The sequence below is a fragment of the Gallinula chloropus genome (genome assembly GCF_964237585.1).
Source record: "Gallinula chloropus genome assembly, chromosome: 7".
Taxonomy (NCBI): Eukaryota; Metazoa; Chordata; class Aves; order Gruiformes; family Rallidae; genus Gallinula; species Gallinula chloropus.
The window spans coordinates 22,914,589-22,931,440 of NC_140092.1; the positions used below are offsets into that span (position 1 = coordinate 22,914,589).

The window sequence follows — 16,852 nt, forward strand, 5'->3', positions numbered from 1 at the left end:
AGGTCTGATGAGCTTTTCCAGCTACTTAGAAATGCACATCATAGTCCTGCACAGCAAAGCCTCCACAGCCATCCATATTTGTATGCCCTCTATGCATTCAAAATTTTAATTTCATACATGTTTCACAACCTGCTGCTGCAATTTCATAGTCAGAGAGTATCTCGCACAACCTGCAAATAGATGCACACCCATCTAGTGCAGATACAAACCAGCTAAATACAGGGCTGACAGTAACCATCACTTGATATTACTTTTAGTTCCATTGTTTAGGCTATTTCCATGAACAAACGTATCAATTAAACCACCATAAGCTACTGGCCGAGTCTACGTTTCATTTCTTTGCCCGTGGTGAAAGCCCAAAGGCATTCAAGCCATGAGGTCAGGGCAGCGCGTTCACCGCGGGCGGGACAGCAAAGCGCGGTGCACGAGCGCATCCCGGCCACGCCAGCGCAAAGGCCGGCACCTGCACTGAGTCTTCATGGGATCTGGTCAGAGCCTTGAAGACTGGAAAACACTGTGCCAAAAAGGACAGGCAGAGCTCAGGGCTGGTATTCCGCTAACTCTGCTCTGGGAGCAGACTTGACTTTAGCCTAGTGTTAGCCAGGACCCCCAGTCCTCATCAGCACAGCTGCTGTCCAGCCAGTCTGACCCCAGTCTGCATCAGTGCAAGGGATTCAACCACCCCAGGGGTAGGACTTTGCATTTGTCCTTGCTTCATTTCACGAGGTCCCTGTCAGCCCGTCCCTCTTGCCTGCCTAGGTCCCCTTCAATGGCAGCCCTACCCTCACACATGCAGGCTGTGCCCCCCCCCCCCCCCCCCCCCCCACCAGTTTGGTGTCATTTCAAAATAGAGCAGGCACTCTGCCACCTCCTCCTTTCAGCTGTTGATATGAAACAGGGCATGTCCCACTATAAGCCCCTCCATCCTCCACTGAGATTGTGCCTCCAGGTAGAGGATGAGCCACTAAACCACTACTCTTTGAACCCAGCAATCCAGCCAGTTTCTCACCTTGCTGGTGATCAGTCCATTTGGAGTACAACAGCCCAACTCAGACGTAAGAATGTTCTTAGAGCTGCATCAAAAGGGTTTCTACTGTCACCCTAGACAACATACACTGCTCTACCCTCATCCACAGATCTAGATGAGGTCTAGATCTGATCTAGATCTAGTTGTCTAATCACAGAATGCAAGCAGGTTCAGCAGAAAGGATTTACTCTTAATAAACCCATTCTAGGTATTTCCAGTCACCATCTTCTCCTTCATGTGACTGGAAATTGCTTCCAAGATGGCTTACTCCATGATCTTTCCAGAAGTTCAAGGAAAGCTGATCGACTTTTAGTTCCTCTTCCTGCCCCTTCTAAAGATGCGTTTAACACTGGCCTTTCTTCAGTCAACAGGGATCTCTCTCAATATTCACAAATTTCAGAGATGATCACTAATTCAGTCCTCTTCCACCACTGGTATCTCCCCTAACCCCACTCCAGGCACACCAGAGAGACCTGGGCAATGAAAACTGAGATTAAGAACGTACTGAGTATCCTCAGAGTTATTATTTGCATCTGCTTTCACTAAACCACCCACCCCATTTCACCATCTGGCCTGTATTTTCTATTTTTATTCTTTAACTTAGAAGTTTTTAATGAGTAGGTATTTTGCCTGGGTAGCTCAAAATTGGGTTTTATGTCTGAGGCCAAGCTGTGTACCTTGACCCCATTTTTGACAAAACTACCATGATTTTGAAGGAAGGGCTGTACTTTATTCCCTGCCCACAGAGCTGTAGGTTTACAGCTATATAAACCCAGGTATTTCTCTGGCTCTGAATGCACCGAATGGATACTAATTCTTCCACTTCTGACTGCTTACCATAGCTCTGAGCTAAGAAAAGGGATCACTACCAGGAGGTAGGCAAGAGAACTTTGTTAGCTTGAAAGAAGCCCCAGCAGCAAGCATCTACCTGTATGGAGTCTGGCTCATACATAAAGAAAAAAGGATGAAACAGATGGAGAGATGAAAAGACAAGGGGAAAGGGAGTGTCAGTCCTTTGGAAAGTAGTAAGAATGCTGCAGGTGGAGGCAAACAGGGAGAACATTCACTGGAATAGTGGTGATGATGGTTTAGCTTTCTGGTAAAAACAAACCAAAGAGCTGACTTAGTAATGTTATTGCAAAATTCTAGACTGGTTCGAGTTAAAAGGGACCTTAAAAATTATCTAGTCCCAGCCCCCTGCACCAGACCAGGTTGTCCAAAGCCCCATCCAGCCTGGCCTGGAACACTGCCAGGCAGGGGACATCTACCACTTCCCTGGGCAGCCTGTGCCAGTATCTCACCACCCTCACAGGGAAGAATTTCTTCCTAATTTGTCCAATCTAAATGTCCCCTCCTCCTTCATCTTAAGGTCATCACCCTTTGTCCTATCACTCCCTGCCCCTGTTAACGACCCCTCTCCAGGTTTCCTGTAGCCCTTTCTTGAAGGCTGCCTGGGGCCTTCTCCAGGCTGAACAAGCCCAACTCTCTCAGCCTGTCTTCACAGGAGATGTGCTCCAGCCCTCTCATCTTCTTCTTGGCCCTACTATGGACTTGCTCCAACAGGTACATGTCTTTCCTGTAATGGGGACCTCCAAACTGGACACAGTATTCCAGGTGGGGGTCTCACTGGAGCAGAGGGGCTGAATCACCTCCCTGGACCTGCTGGTCATGCTTCTTTTGATGCAGCCCAGGATACAGTTGGCTTTCTGGGCTGCAGGTATATAATTGCCAGCTCACATTGAGCTTCTCATCCACCAACACCCCCAAGTCCTTCTCAGAGGTGCTCCCAACCCATTCTCCAACCAGCCTGTAGTTATGCTTGGGATATTAGGATTCACTTTAAATAATTTTCCCCAAAATGGCCAGAAGTCCAGAAAACATAGTGACACAGCTGAGAGTTCTTGCCTGCATCATAGTAAGCCTTACCCTGGCAGAGCTGAAAGCTAAAGCAGAGATGAATTTATAGGTTTAAGTCAGTCATTACCATCTCTCATCACATCAGGTCTTAGTTACACCCAAAATGTAAAGTTGCTTTTTGTTTGTTTGGGGTTTGGGCTTTTTGTTTGTTTGTTTTAATGAGAAATGAAGAAGTTAAAAAGAAGCAGGACAATAATATGACTGGGATGTAAATTCCAGTGAGAGAGGAAGATGAGCCAAACATTCAACACTCTGAAATTGGCAAATCACTGCCTGAGTGAACAAGCCAGGCAAAAAAATAGGTAAGAAACAGGGGTAAGTGAGAAAGTCAGCAGAGCTTGAAAAATAAATTCATGCTGAGTTTATGTAGACCTGTTGCTGGTTCATGAATCTCTATTAAAATCCAGCGGAGAGCAGAGGCAACTGAGAAATCTCCAAAAATTCAGGGATCAAAGTCGAGTTTCCAGTAGATAAACACCTGAAGTATGACAAACACTGTCAACCCAGCTAATCTGAGAGGTGTTTTCTTGTTTTGCTGCAGAGAAGTGAATAAATTAACGAGCTTTGAGGTCCTACTGCCAAACCGCTCCACTGAATAGACTGAGACACCAGTTGAGTAATCTGTGCTGCTGTTGACCTTTCTACAGTCTTTATTCTCTGTGCCTGTTAATCCACCATCCAAAATGAAATTATGACAATATTATGTTCTAAATAGTTTTTTTTTTAAATCATCATTTAGTCAGTAAAAAGCAAGCAATCTATAACTTGCCTTTTTCTCCCCCCTCTTTGCTCAAAATACTATTGCTTTTTTATTATTATTACAGTATTTGATATTACTGCTTGCCTTAAGGAATGGATACAAGATCCATCTCCTGGGGTTTCTGAGAAAAGCTTTTGAAATAAATAATAGCAACTGTTCATGAGCCAATCAATGGTGAGGAAAAGAAAGATGTAGGAAAGTACAGTACTAAGTTGTGCATCTGCCGTAAATGAATGAAATTAAACAGAAAGATGTTAAAATATTAAAATTTAACTTTCTACAGTAATTCGGCTGCACTTATATTTTATCATTTGCTGCAACAGAGGTCAAATATTCCAGTCCCTTAATGTCACAGAGTACAGAAATGTATTACACAAGCAACAATGTTTAATTGCTATCATGTACACATGAAAATAAAAAATTAGACTAATCTTTTATTCAAATCATGAGACAGATTCAAATTTACCAATCATTAACATTAATTGACTGCGATTCAAATCAAAAAGCAACAGCTGCATCCTGTTTCCTAGGCTTTGGGGAGGGTGATGGTTTTGAAAGTAATGAATTTGCATTCACACAGTTCTTATTTTTAAACATCAGAGGGAATCAGTCAAAACTGTGGACCACTGCGCAAGCTTTACAAACGCTGCTTCCCTTTTATAAGGCAGCGCGTATTATGTCAGTGGAAATATTATAGCAACAGCTACAGTGCACTGTCACACACTAAGATCAACGTATTAGCTGTGACAGGACAGTGCTTTCTTTTAGAAGGACTAATTATAAGTTTGTATGTGCTGAACACCCCAAGTAGCCTTCATGCTAGAGAGAATTCAGCACATATTCCAAGTGATGCTAAACTGCAAGAGCTGGCACACTAATCTCAGCCAAAATTTTGATGACCAGCACATCAGGAAGCTTAACTTTGAATTCCAGTAGGCTTGACTCAGCCCTTCCTCCTCCCGAGAGGAATAAATAGCTACGGAGGTTCACGCACCTCACCGCACAGGTGTCTGTAAAGCCAAATACTAACAACCTGGTGGCTTATCTATCCACAGCAGATACTGCAGATTCTGCTGCAGTTCTGAGAAGCAGAGTTTTACTCAAATACACCTGAAAAACAAACAAACAAACAAAAAAAAGCCTCCCTCCACTTATGGTGCCCTGCTAAATTTTCCACCCAGCCAATTTCCACAGCAGACAAAACTGTCCTTTAATATACCAAGACTCCAGTAAGACTTACTTCAGGTCATGGTACTTTTTTTCCCTGGATAGTTTCCTCCAACTGCACTTGGGCTGCCATAATGTAGGAACCGCTCCCTGGTCAGCCCATCGTCCTGCTGCCTCGCTTCTGACAAACGGTCAGCGCGAAACACTTCAAGAGCCGTTCTGATGGGCAGGTTTTGAGGGGACATTCACCCATAAAGACACTGGCTTACTTTTCCATTGACAGCTAGTAATAGCCTGAAATCCATTGTCTTTTATAACTCTAATTTGAAGACAAATAATGTCTGCATTTTTATTTAATAACTCTAATCTTTAGTAAAAATAATAATAATAAAACAGCCTAACACACTCTCTTGGTGTCAACGATTTCCAGTGGTAATGAGTTCCATGTGCTTATTATACAGCACAATACAAATTTATAAGATTTTAACTAGTTTTACATTTCTTGCCTCACAATTCCAATAAATTCTTATATTATGGCAAAAGAAATATCTGCTTTATATTCTGAAAAATAGCACTGCATATTTTTCTGCACCTCTAGAACTCCTTTGTATTTCTTTGCCTTCTTTCCAAGCAAGTCACAAACTTTTCCATTTCTCTTAATATAGAAAGCTTTCTACATCTCAGCCTAATTGTGTTTTCTAAACATCTTCTCATTCTCTTGTCACCTTGTTGAAATATAGGGCAGTCAGAAATAAACACAAGAATTCAAGGAGGAAGTAATGACATGTAATACTTTTCTACTGTGGCATTTTAACATTCGAATACTGGTTTTGTCTCAGATGTAGAGGAATGATGATCTTAAAAGTCTTTTTCCACCTTGTGATTCTGTGGGATTCTGTGGAATGGGATACTATCACCCTAAACCTGCTTTTATGCTCACATGCATCGAACCACACCTGAACCAACTTAATCTGGCAGCAGAAAATTCCACGCAGGATCCAAGCATGTCTAGATCCAGGGTGAACACCTGGGCCATGAGCCCATACCGAGCTCGGTGCCACCGTTAAGTGTGCACAGAGCTGCATGAGCTGCAGCAACTGCAATCCCTACTGTCTATCAAAGACTTCTCCCCTACCCCTGTATATGTTTGACTCCTTCCACACAACGAGTAATGCCTTTCACTGAGCAAAATAAGCAAAACAATATTTACAGAACTGCATCTTAATACACCATGGGATCCTCAGACTGGAAAGCACCGGTAGAAATGTGATCGCTGCTTTTTATTTTAGATCCTTCAGTGTTTCAGATCATGAAGATCTGTTTGAAGGGATGTCCCAAGACAAGACATGGAACTTTCAATGCAGAAATATTCAAGTACTGCTTTTTCTTTTATAGAAAAAAAAATACATGTACACATGCATATACCTAAGTACAGCAATTCATAGGGCAGAAATTTTCTTTTCCATTATGAAATTGTGGCACATCGCTAAATAAAGCTATTATTGGATTAAATACTCTAATCCAGTTAATTTCTGAAGTAAAGCTACAGACCACAGCATCTTTGCAACACGGTAACCAGGTGCCTACAAAAGTAGTCCTGAACCCCCGGGGTGCAGAACACCCCCTTCATTCCTGCTGCGGGTCTTAGGATCTCCCACGTCATGCTTACTAACCCTATATAACCATTACAACATGTTATATCAAAACAGGGCTTCTCCCCCACTCTGAGGATCTCCCTTCTCAGTTAATGCCAGAGTGCAGTGGTGATGCCCACAAATACAGTGAGGTAAAGCACCTTCCACAAGTATCCTGCAGGCACCAAAACGTGGCTTAAAACTCAGCTGCCTCACAGCAAAGCAGCAGTCGGTAGCAACTCCCGTTATTTACAGCTTCATCACAACGCTTTCCCATCCTCACACACCAGCAAAAAGTACCCAGAAAACTAGAAAACGTAAATCACAGCTTTTCTTTGTCCCTGCTCTCTCTGCCACCTCGCCTTGAAAGCAAAGCACACGGGCGTGCTTTGGGTAAGAACAAACAATAAGAAAGATGCATTTCATACTCAAGAGTACAAAATGAAACAGCACCGTGACAGTGCAAGGCAGTTCTCTAACTCTCCTAAATTAGCATCTTAATTAATAAGCAGGGACCTGCAAAGCACTGTGAAACAGCAAAGCAGCATGGCAACATGCAACAGAAGCAATCTCAGAAGTTCACAGAATCATAGTAAGAATTTTTTTGAAAGTGCTGTGTTGCACACACAGAGCGTATGTATGGGACTGATTTTATTTCTTCCCATCCCCAAATGCAACTTTAAATTAAAAACATTAATTAGAAAAACTGAGATGGTCTGATTGATGACAACACTGAAAATTTAGAACAAAGGCTGACAGAAATAACCTATTCCACTTGGCAATTACGGCACTTAAATATCATGCAGGGTTGCTAGACACCTGTAAAATCTCAGTGCCACAAGATGCATTTCTCAGCAGGGAGGACTGCAGATTTAGCAGACTAAGCAAAGGCCTGGTAGCCAACAACTCCCGACTTCTAAATCTGCATGTCAGTGTGAATTGCTGGGTAAAATTTGCTGGGCAAAAATTTATTGTACTTCCAGCTTTCTCATCTACAGTCTGGGCGAAGAGAATTCTGAGGATTACAGCAGGGTCAGTAAAACATTTTAGAGACATTAACATTTGCTACAAAACATCAAGCCTAATATTTTGAGAAATGATGTTGAAGATTATGCTACCAATGTAGAAGGAGGACATTCAAAGTTAAGGGGTTTACAGGATTTCCCTAGTTTTCTATTTGATGAGTAGTCTCTGCATTAAATACAGTGAGGGTGCCTTACAGAAAAGCGAGCAGTTTTAACATGGTTGCCTGCTGTAATAACCTTTTTTATTATTAATATGAGCTTTGAGGAGAGATTAAATAAAAGAGTCACATATTTGATTTTCTTGCATTACAAGCACATAGCTAAAATCACCACTCAGGATTTCCAGTATGAGGCAGTTTGTGCCTCACAGAGATAAGAATTTTAAAATATATATAATTTGGGGGGGGGGGGGGGAGGGGAAGAAGATATGCAAATATTTCTGTTAAGTTCTAATTATTTTTTTCCCCCCTGCAATCAACAAATGCACAAACGCCTCGCATTTTCTAAAGCAAACTTCCCCTCCTGACTGACACTGCCTGTTCTTTATCATCCCCTTGTAGACACCTCCGCCCTCCCCCCCTACATCCTCCCCCCACCCCCCCACCCGACTCCTTTGGAGCAGTATTGACGGTGCACATTGATTCTCTCTCTGCAGATATAATAGTTCTTTCGCTGCTGCTGCTGCTTATAATTATAGCAATGTGTGTCACTCAGTAATAAGACATTCAATTATTCTTGGCCCCGTGAAGTGTAACCCTTCAACTCACGAGAACAAAATCTAAGAGCTTCAAGACCCCCCAAACATTATTCTGGGGGTTTTTTTTATTATTTTTTTTTTAAACTTTGCCCTGCATTACCGAGACTCTCACTGGCCACTTCAAACTGCAGGAGTTTCACTGCAAGAAACTGCTGCCAAGCTAACACAATCAGTCCCCCTCAGCAAAGAGAAAAAAATAATAATAAATCTCTTTTCCCACTAAATACATTTCCATCCCTCTGCAACATAACAACGTTAGCTAATTATAAAGAAACAAAGTTCTCCCAGAGTTTGACATGAAATGGGGGGGTGGGGGGTGGGGGGGGTGGGGGAAATTAACAATGACGTAACAGCACTGGCAAGAGAGAATTTTAAAAGCGATATGAACAATCTTTAATCTTTTATCGACAGATTTCCTGTAGGAGACTTCTTTCTGAAAGGCAAAAATCACTGCGTTGCCCCTGCTAAAATCTCTTAAAATAAAAAGAATTAACTGAAGCTTACCTGTACTGGAATGTCATATTTGTAATTTTTATCTTTATTTCCTCTCCGTGGCGAATTTCTCCAGTCATTTCAAAGAGTTTGTTAGCCATTTTCTCATAAACTTTGGCATTCCTTTTAGTTTGTTTCAGCTCATCAAAAAATTCTTCCCAAACCAGCATTAAACCTCTCATTTCTGCATCAGTCCAGTTTCTGGCCCTCCTGTGTTTCTCAGTCTGAGAAGAGACAATGTAACTGGGAATTTCTGCTGCAGCCATTGCTGACTGACCTAAAAGGGTTTTAAAAGAGGACACTTAATATAGATTGAGTTTTTAGTTTAGGTTTTTTGTAGTGCAAGACATGCATATGTGGATAAAGAATTTGAATGACAACAGAACATATGAAACCTTTTTGCAACAGCTTGAAGCTTGAGTGCACAAAATGGGGCCTACATCTGACAGGCAGGAATTTAGTTAAAAGCTTTTAAACAGAGAAACGTCATTTTGATGTCACGTTTCCATAGCAACAGAGCAACTGCATAAGCTACAACAACAAAAACCTTTTAACTGAAAGCCAAAGAATCAGGACAAAGTTGACAGGCCATCAATATTAAAGCTTTTAAACACTTTAGGTTTAACAAAAAAAAAAAGATCTATGCAGCCTTTGAGAAGCTACTTTTAAGTTTCTACTTCTTTTTTAGCTTTCCCTTACCTTTTAGGCAGACAATCTGCTAGCAGGGGGTCATGGTCGCCTGAACGAGCTTTTAAGTTGCGCCTTGACAGACTCTCTAGGAGGTTGCAAGGACTGAGGCCACGTACACAAAAAAAAAAAGCGCCTTTTTTTTTTTTCCAAAGATATTCTGCAAAAAGCTTCAGCCAGCTTTATGAAAACTATACATCTCTAAGCTAATAAATGTTTAAGCAGGCAGGCTCATTAAAAAGGAGCCTGCATCTGGCTTTAGTAACATGCACAAAATAGTATTTAAGTGTTTAAATATAAAGAGAAATACATATATACAATTTCAATATAAAGCCACTTTTTTTTTTTCCCTGAGATGTTTTGCTGCTGATAAGCACACACTGCAGTCCTGTCAGTATGAATTTGCCTTTGTAGGTATGTATTACTGTATGTGTATTTTGTATTCCTAGTAATTTAGATGCTATTTCTGCAGCCTGTGTTCTGCCTTAGGACTGCAGCAGAAGCATTTCACCTGCTTTATGGGGAACCTAAAAGGATTATTCAAGGAGTTAAAAAAAGGCTGTGAGATGCTTAGAACTGTGAATAAATTGCTTTGCTGTAAAACAAGCATTTTGAGCTGGTTTCTGTACAGGGCTGGATTCTGCCAGCAGTTAGACCAGAGGAGCGCCGCTTATTCGCCGTATTAAACATTGTGCAAGACAAGCAGTGGGCCAAATTCTGCACCCACTTCCACTCCTGTGCTCTGACAATATCCTTTCACAGAACGGAGGGATGCAGGAAATGCATTAATTCAAGCAGCACGACCAGCTAAGGAGAAAGACGTTAATTTCCTATGCTCCCAATGTAACCATGTTATGTAAAATACAAATAAATAAACCACGGACCTTTCTTCTTATGATTTTGTTTCAGCATGTAACAGCAATAACGACCTCACTGCAGGGCATTTCCTGAAGATTAATGACAGGCAGGGGTTAATGGCCTGAGGCTCACCCAGTCAGTCGTTAATCCCCAGGAAATGTTCTGTGCCTCAATCCTTAATGCTTAAGTATCCTATAAATTGTAAGTCTTCTCATAACCACATCCTTGATCTTAACAATAGTTTAAAAAATGCACAGCTTGGTTTGCATCCTGGAGATAGCAAAGGGAGCACATAATGCTCCTAAAAGGTGCACTAGTAAAAACTGTAGTATCATTGCCTTCATTCTATTTCATTTATTCTGTTGTTTGTTACAAAAGGCACGACAGCATACCATAGACCAAGGGGGAGGGGGAGAATCACATACACTGTACATAGGAACTTCCTCTGATCCAACCCTGAACATGCCTCTGTCAGAAATACCTGCTGAGTCACTGGCTTCCTCCAAAAGGGGAAAAAAAAAAAAGAAAAAAAGAGAAAAAAAAATCCCCTAGCTTTCAAATGAGTACTTCTAACTACTAATATGACAGCCTAGCAACTATTACCTTTAAAAATGTGTAAATAGCAACATATGTTGTGATGATGATCTTGCATGGTTTGTCTCTTGGGTGGCCAGCTGGGAGACGTCACATGATCAGGGGACAGATGGTGGTCAGAGGAGGATCAGCTGGTGACACGTTCATTTTATTAATTTATTGTTTTGTTTTGTTTTGAAATTCCCATCACTTAACCTTGGGCTCCATGCAGCTCTGTTAGCAAAGCCGTACCAAACGCGGCTGGTTGCAGGGGCTGGGGATCACCAGGACAAGTTTAAGGAAGCAATGCAGTGTCCGAGAGAAAAACACCACTCGTCTCTCTTGCTGGGGTGCTGGGTCTGACTTAGGACCGATGCATGCTACTGTAAAGCCAAGCTTGCATTGCAACCCTTAATCATCCATTAGAGGTTTGTTTTTCCCCTCCAGGCTTTAATCCCCCCAAGTTCTGAAAATGCTGATTAACACCACTGACACTCAGAGCTTGATACAGATTCAGAGAAACAAACTTCACAACCGGTTTGTGGAACTCTGAGCCAGACCATCCTTACATTCCACCGTGATATGAGACACGATTCAACCACCTGTATGTTCTCATTGTCCAATGTATGGGTAGAAGCCTATTTTATCAGAGCTATGTATTCCTCAGTTTCTCACTGATCCCTCATCCGAGGGATAGATTTTACCATAATTCTTTTAACACCACTGGCAACAAAACTTGTTACAACAATGCAAATTGTAACAACAATGTGTTAGAAATGACAAAAGGTCCTAAAAACAGAACTTAAGGTAGACAAGTAGTGAAGCAGTAATTTATTATACATTCTTGCAAGAACGGGTGACCCAACAAAGTAGGCACACTTTTGGTCAGTGCCTGCAGCCTTTTTATACCAGACATCTATACATATTCATCACCTGTCCCGCTTTGTATTAAGATGAGTTCAAAGAGGTGGTTTCCATAAACTCCTCCCAATTGCGTCTGCGCATTGTCCTGTGGTAGTGGTCGTCGGGGGTCTCAGCGATGAAGGCTCCGAGTCTTCCTCAGGTTGAACCTTTCACCTCCTTCCTCTGTTTAACTATGGATTTTACAGGCTCAACCCAGGCGCCCCATCCACAGCAGTACACAGTATAATACACATGGCATGTCTGGGACATTCCCACTTCCATTGGTGAAGTAAATTAAAATGCATGAGTCCTTTTGTCTGGGACAACTGCTTACTGGCAAGTAGTTGTCTTTATCTTAACTTTCCTGGCAACTGACATGGCCTAGGGCTGAAGGAAGTCAAAGTTCCATACAGGTTTCAGATTGCACATGTTAATTTTGTGAAAGGTTTGTTCACTCCTGATCAAAATTATTAGATTTATCGAGACCCCACATCGTTTTTCCTGTTTGACTTGATGTACAATCAACATGATTGAAGCCTGTTCGTTGAGCCTGATTTCCTTAAATTCCAGCCCATGTCCTCAGTCACGATTTAACCCCTTATCTCATTGTCCAGGATCATCTGCATCTTTTAGCAGAGCTATGTACTCAAATTGAACCCTTGAGAACAATATTCCCCCTTATTTTCCTAAATCCTTTAAGCCAGTAAATAATACAATAACATTTTTCAGTTTGCAAAAGCAACATTTCTTAGCACTTTCCACAAATGTTTGCAACAGCTTAGGAATCCACTCCAAAAACACCCATCCTATTCTACCAAAAATATTTCCCAACCAAGAGTCCTTCATTTGTTTCTGCAGCTCATGCGTAACTTCAGCAATCTTCTTCATCTTCTGGAGGTTTCCTTGACGAGGTAGCGACACATTAGGAATTGTAACACAGCACTCTTCTTGTCCATGGTTTGCTTTCAGGAATCCACCACACACTCTTTGCTCCTTAAGTAGCATCATATCTAGCACAAGTTGGTTTTGAAGTGCAACTTTAGAGACAGCTTGTACTTGTGTATCGAGCAAGTCAAGACTGTCATTAGTAAGGGCCGCTAAGGCTTCCACTTGTGCAGTTAAATTAGACAACATCATTCTGGTTTTAAGATGACCTATTCCAAATCCAAAGAATCCTTCAGCCCATACCACTAGTTTCTGAGACACAGTCCAATCACCAGTGTCTGTACTTTGTTTGGTACAGGGATGCCACAATCCCGAGAGATTATTTTTTCTGAGTATTAAGGAGGAATAGTCCTGTCTCAGTATATTCTACATCTTTACACCTTGTGCTACTATTACGTTCCACTGCTGGAGAATAAGGCTCTGGTAATTTTTACACAAGCAGGCAGCACTGACTAAATGCTGTAATGAAGGAATTAACCACAATCAACTGTTTTCTAGGTCCCCACCAGTGGTACAATTTATAGTGTTTGTGAGATTCCACAGAGGTGTTTTTACATGAGGTTGTGTTGACACCCTGTGTCAAGGCCACCAGCAGTAGCAATCCCTGCTGTTATCTCTCCTCATGGGCTTGAGACCATTAACAATTGGCAGGTGGCCCTTGCATTACATTGAACCATATACATGAATTACTGAGTGTTGAAGGAAATTCAAAACACCACCGTGTGTTTACTGGTTCCACACACCTCAGGATCAAGCACTTTCCCCACTATGGCTCATCCCCATTTTGTGTATCTGCCCAAGGGTGTCTGGAACACAGCTGTTGGAAGGATCGGTTTGTTTGCATCCCAAAGTCCTATTGTCCCAGCAAAGGGGAACATAAGAACAATTTAGACTCCAAATGGAGGTTCAATTTAATGTATTATCAAATGGCCACTTCCTTTCAAAATCTCCCCAAATTATAGACTTATTCTGGTTCCAGAGCCAATCTAAATTTTTACCCATGTCCACAGGGAGAGCTGTTATAGGGATTCCTTGAGCAGGGGTATGTGGTAAAGGCAAACAGATAGTCACATGAGAAAAGTTAAGCATATGAGCAAAACCTTGGATCATTTTATAAATCATTGTCTGGTTCAGTGTGATTTATAATCAGAGAACCATCGACATGTTATTCAAAAGCTCAAGACTCTCTATTCCATATACTAGATTGTCTGCTTATGCCTATGGTTATAGACCTGACAACTATTATTACAAAGATTTTTACAATTACAGCCATGATGTAGCACTTCTTATTAAAACTTGATTTACAAACAATCATCCCTATTGGAACAAACACACAAACAGACAGACAAAACTAAGATCATAAGACCAAAACTCCCAGTCTGTGCTTCAGAGGTTTGAGCATCTCTTCAATTCCTTCCAGGGACAGTTCATATTTCAGATTGCTACCTATCAGGTCTCCACCCCATGTCTTCTCAGCTGTCCCTTTTCTTTTTCCTGCTAGAGCAGTCATATAATTAAAAGAGAAGAGAGCTGTTTAAATGTATATAGCTCAACAGTGAATTGGTTAGAAATCTGGTGTAATCCACCTTTTAGGATATCATTTGCCTTCAATATTCTTGCCAGTGCACTATGGGCAATGGCAGGGGGGTATTTGCATTGAAGCTATATTGTACTCCCTCCCAAGTGAACACAGATTGATGTTTATCCTCCTCTTGAAGAGGATTCATAACCTTAACATCCAGAGTGGACACCCCTGAGTGTTTAGTTAGTGTTTGGGTGACTGGTTCAGCAGTGTCAGGACCAGTGGCTCTGAGTAGCACTGTGTTACTGTTTGACTCCCTGCAGGCCGCTGCCAGCCATCCCCTACCATCCGGTGTGCACACTGACCACACCGGGGCCTTACAGGGTGACTGGGCTCTGGTTGCAGTATCATGGGTTTCCAAGTCTTTGATCACCTCTGTGATCCCCTTAGCAGCAGATGGTATTCTGGAAGGAAGTAACTTAGCAGCTGCCTCAAGTATTGGAACCCACACAGTGGGGCTCCAAAGCTTCACACTGTTCCATTAGGTAGTTTCCAGACTGTTTGCTAAGACATCAAATCCTAGTATATTATTTCGGTATGGACCAATGACAACCTTTATCTTCGACATTTGGTTTTCCCTTGGAAGCCAAACACACAGTACTAATAGGTCTGGCTTCAGGGATTCCAGTTGCTCCTATTATATTTATTTTCTAAATCCATCAGATCCATCTCCAGCCGGTCTCCTCATGGAAACACGGAACTGCAGATCGGACTCCGCACGCGCTTCGCAGCCAGACTGCATCTCATTCACTCAAACACTCAACACATAGTACCGGGCACAAAAAATTCTTGCACATGCAAAGTGTAGCAATGGTTATAACTACAATGATGTAAATTTCCATCCCCATGGGCTGCAGGAAGTTATAAATGATGGTTATCCAAGTGGTAACTGCTAAGGAGGCTCGCTTACCCTGCTCCTGCTTCTTTCACAGTCATTAGCAGGCCCATCCTGGCTCCCGGCATCGAGATGCACTGAATACCTCAGATTCATTCAATCTACTCCCAAGATTGCTAGTGGCTGCTCAATCAGTCAGTGAATCTGCAAATTACCACAGGGCCCAGACCACCAAAGGGACTCACGCACTGCCCTAAGGGAGTCCCGCAAACCTCCTGCTGACCGCAGTGGCTGACTGCCCTCAGAGATTCCCGCAAGCTCCCTTCCCGGACTCGAATCCACCCAGGGGTGAGCATCGTGCTCTTTACCTCGCATAGGAAATCTCCTCACGACATAAAGGTTTCCCCAACCTGATTAAAACATACCTGGTCTGCCAACGATGGTCCTTGCCTGTCCCTGTGGTGATCTGAGTAAGCAGGGGCGTCGTCCCAAGAAATCTCAGCAGGTCCCACATCTGGACAGAGGGGATCCCATCTGGGGTGCCAAATTGACTCATGGAAACAAACTTCACGACCCATGAAGAGTTATAAAGCAGGTATGTTTATTGCAGCACTGGGTTCAAGGGGGCTCGCGCCTCCTAACTTGCACACTGTTCCAACAAGTCATTAATATACATAAGAATTCCAAAAAGGTTGGGTCATTTGAAACAGTTCTGTTCTGTTTCCTCTTGAAGGATTGCCTCACACCCTCACACCTCTGCTTATCTTGGGTGTGTACCTCCTCGTTGTCTGCTGTATTTGTCTCTTATATGATATCGTACACATTGTGGATGCAGCTCAAGGCTACCTCCTTATTTTGGCTATTCCAGGCCTCGGCATTTGCTGATCTACACTAGATTATATTAACAGTGTTTAACTCTCTGAACCAATATATAGACATTGTAAACAACCCAAAGATGGTTTCTGCTTTACGGGTTTTATCAATCCAGTTTCAAACACAACAACCAGGTCAGGGTGGGAGAGAACCTGTCCAGCTGCAACAAGTTCTTTCCGTGATGGTCCCCTGCTATTCCTTCCCCTTTCCAGCCACATGTGCCTGCTCCTTCTGCTACACATCGGCTGCTGGAGCTATGCCAAGCTCCCAGCCCCAACCCTGCATCCTGCAGAAGGAAGGGCAGTTGTTTCCTTGTACAGTTCATATCACTTAACTTTTCTATATGCTGTTTCCTATTAGTCTAATTGACAGATTGATATAGTGGTGGAGTGCTATTAACATCTGATAAACAAAAGAAATGCTTTCTAATACTACCTCCCCTACTCCCCTCCCCTCAGCACCAGAAGGGAATCTAAGTTTTCAGGACTCAAGTTTTATCCCCTCCTCCAGGAAAATCGCCTATATTAATTATGGAGACTCCGCATGCCTCCTCTGCCTCGCTGAGCACACACACCCAATGGTTGATAAAGTGACTGTTTTCTGACACAGTCACAAGCAAGGAAAGCCTTTTTACTCCCACATAGTCCCTGCAGTCCTCACCAGAGCCAGGGGTGGGAAAAAACCCAGGTCTCCAATGTGCACCTTTCCCTGCTGATGTTCTGCAGATCTGTACAGTCCCTGGGAGTCACCAACCCCTTGTACCAGTCGTTGTCAGGAGGAACAGCTAGGACATTGGGGGAAGAGCAGCCCTGCAATG

The 16,852-nt window shown here is 42.5% G+C and overlaps 1 protein-coding gene across 1 annotated transcript in view; it reads right to left on the minus strand.

Annotated features, from left to right (window-relative positions):
* MSANTD1 (Myb/SANT DNA binding domain containing 1) overlaps positions 1-16,852 on the minus strand; it is a gene marked incomplete at its 3' end in the record, with an annotated part of 40,780 nt that overhangs the window by 13,712 nt on the left and 10,216 nt on the right. The window contains exon 2 of the mRNA XM_084266925.1: positions 8,792-9,056. Within this exon, the coding sequence (XP_084123051.1) occupies positions 8,792-9,045 (254 nt within the window). The 5' untranslated portion in view covers positions 9,046-9,056. The remainder of the gene's footprint in view (positions 1-8,791; positions 9,057-16,852) is intronic.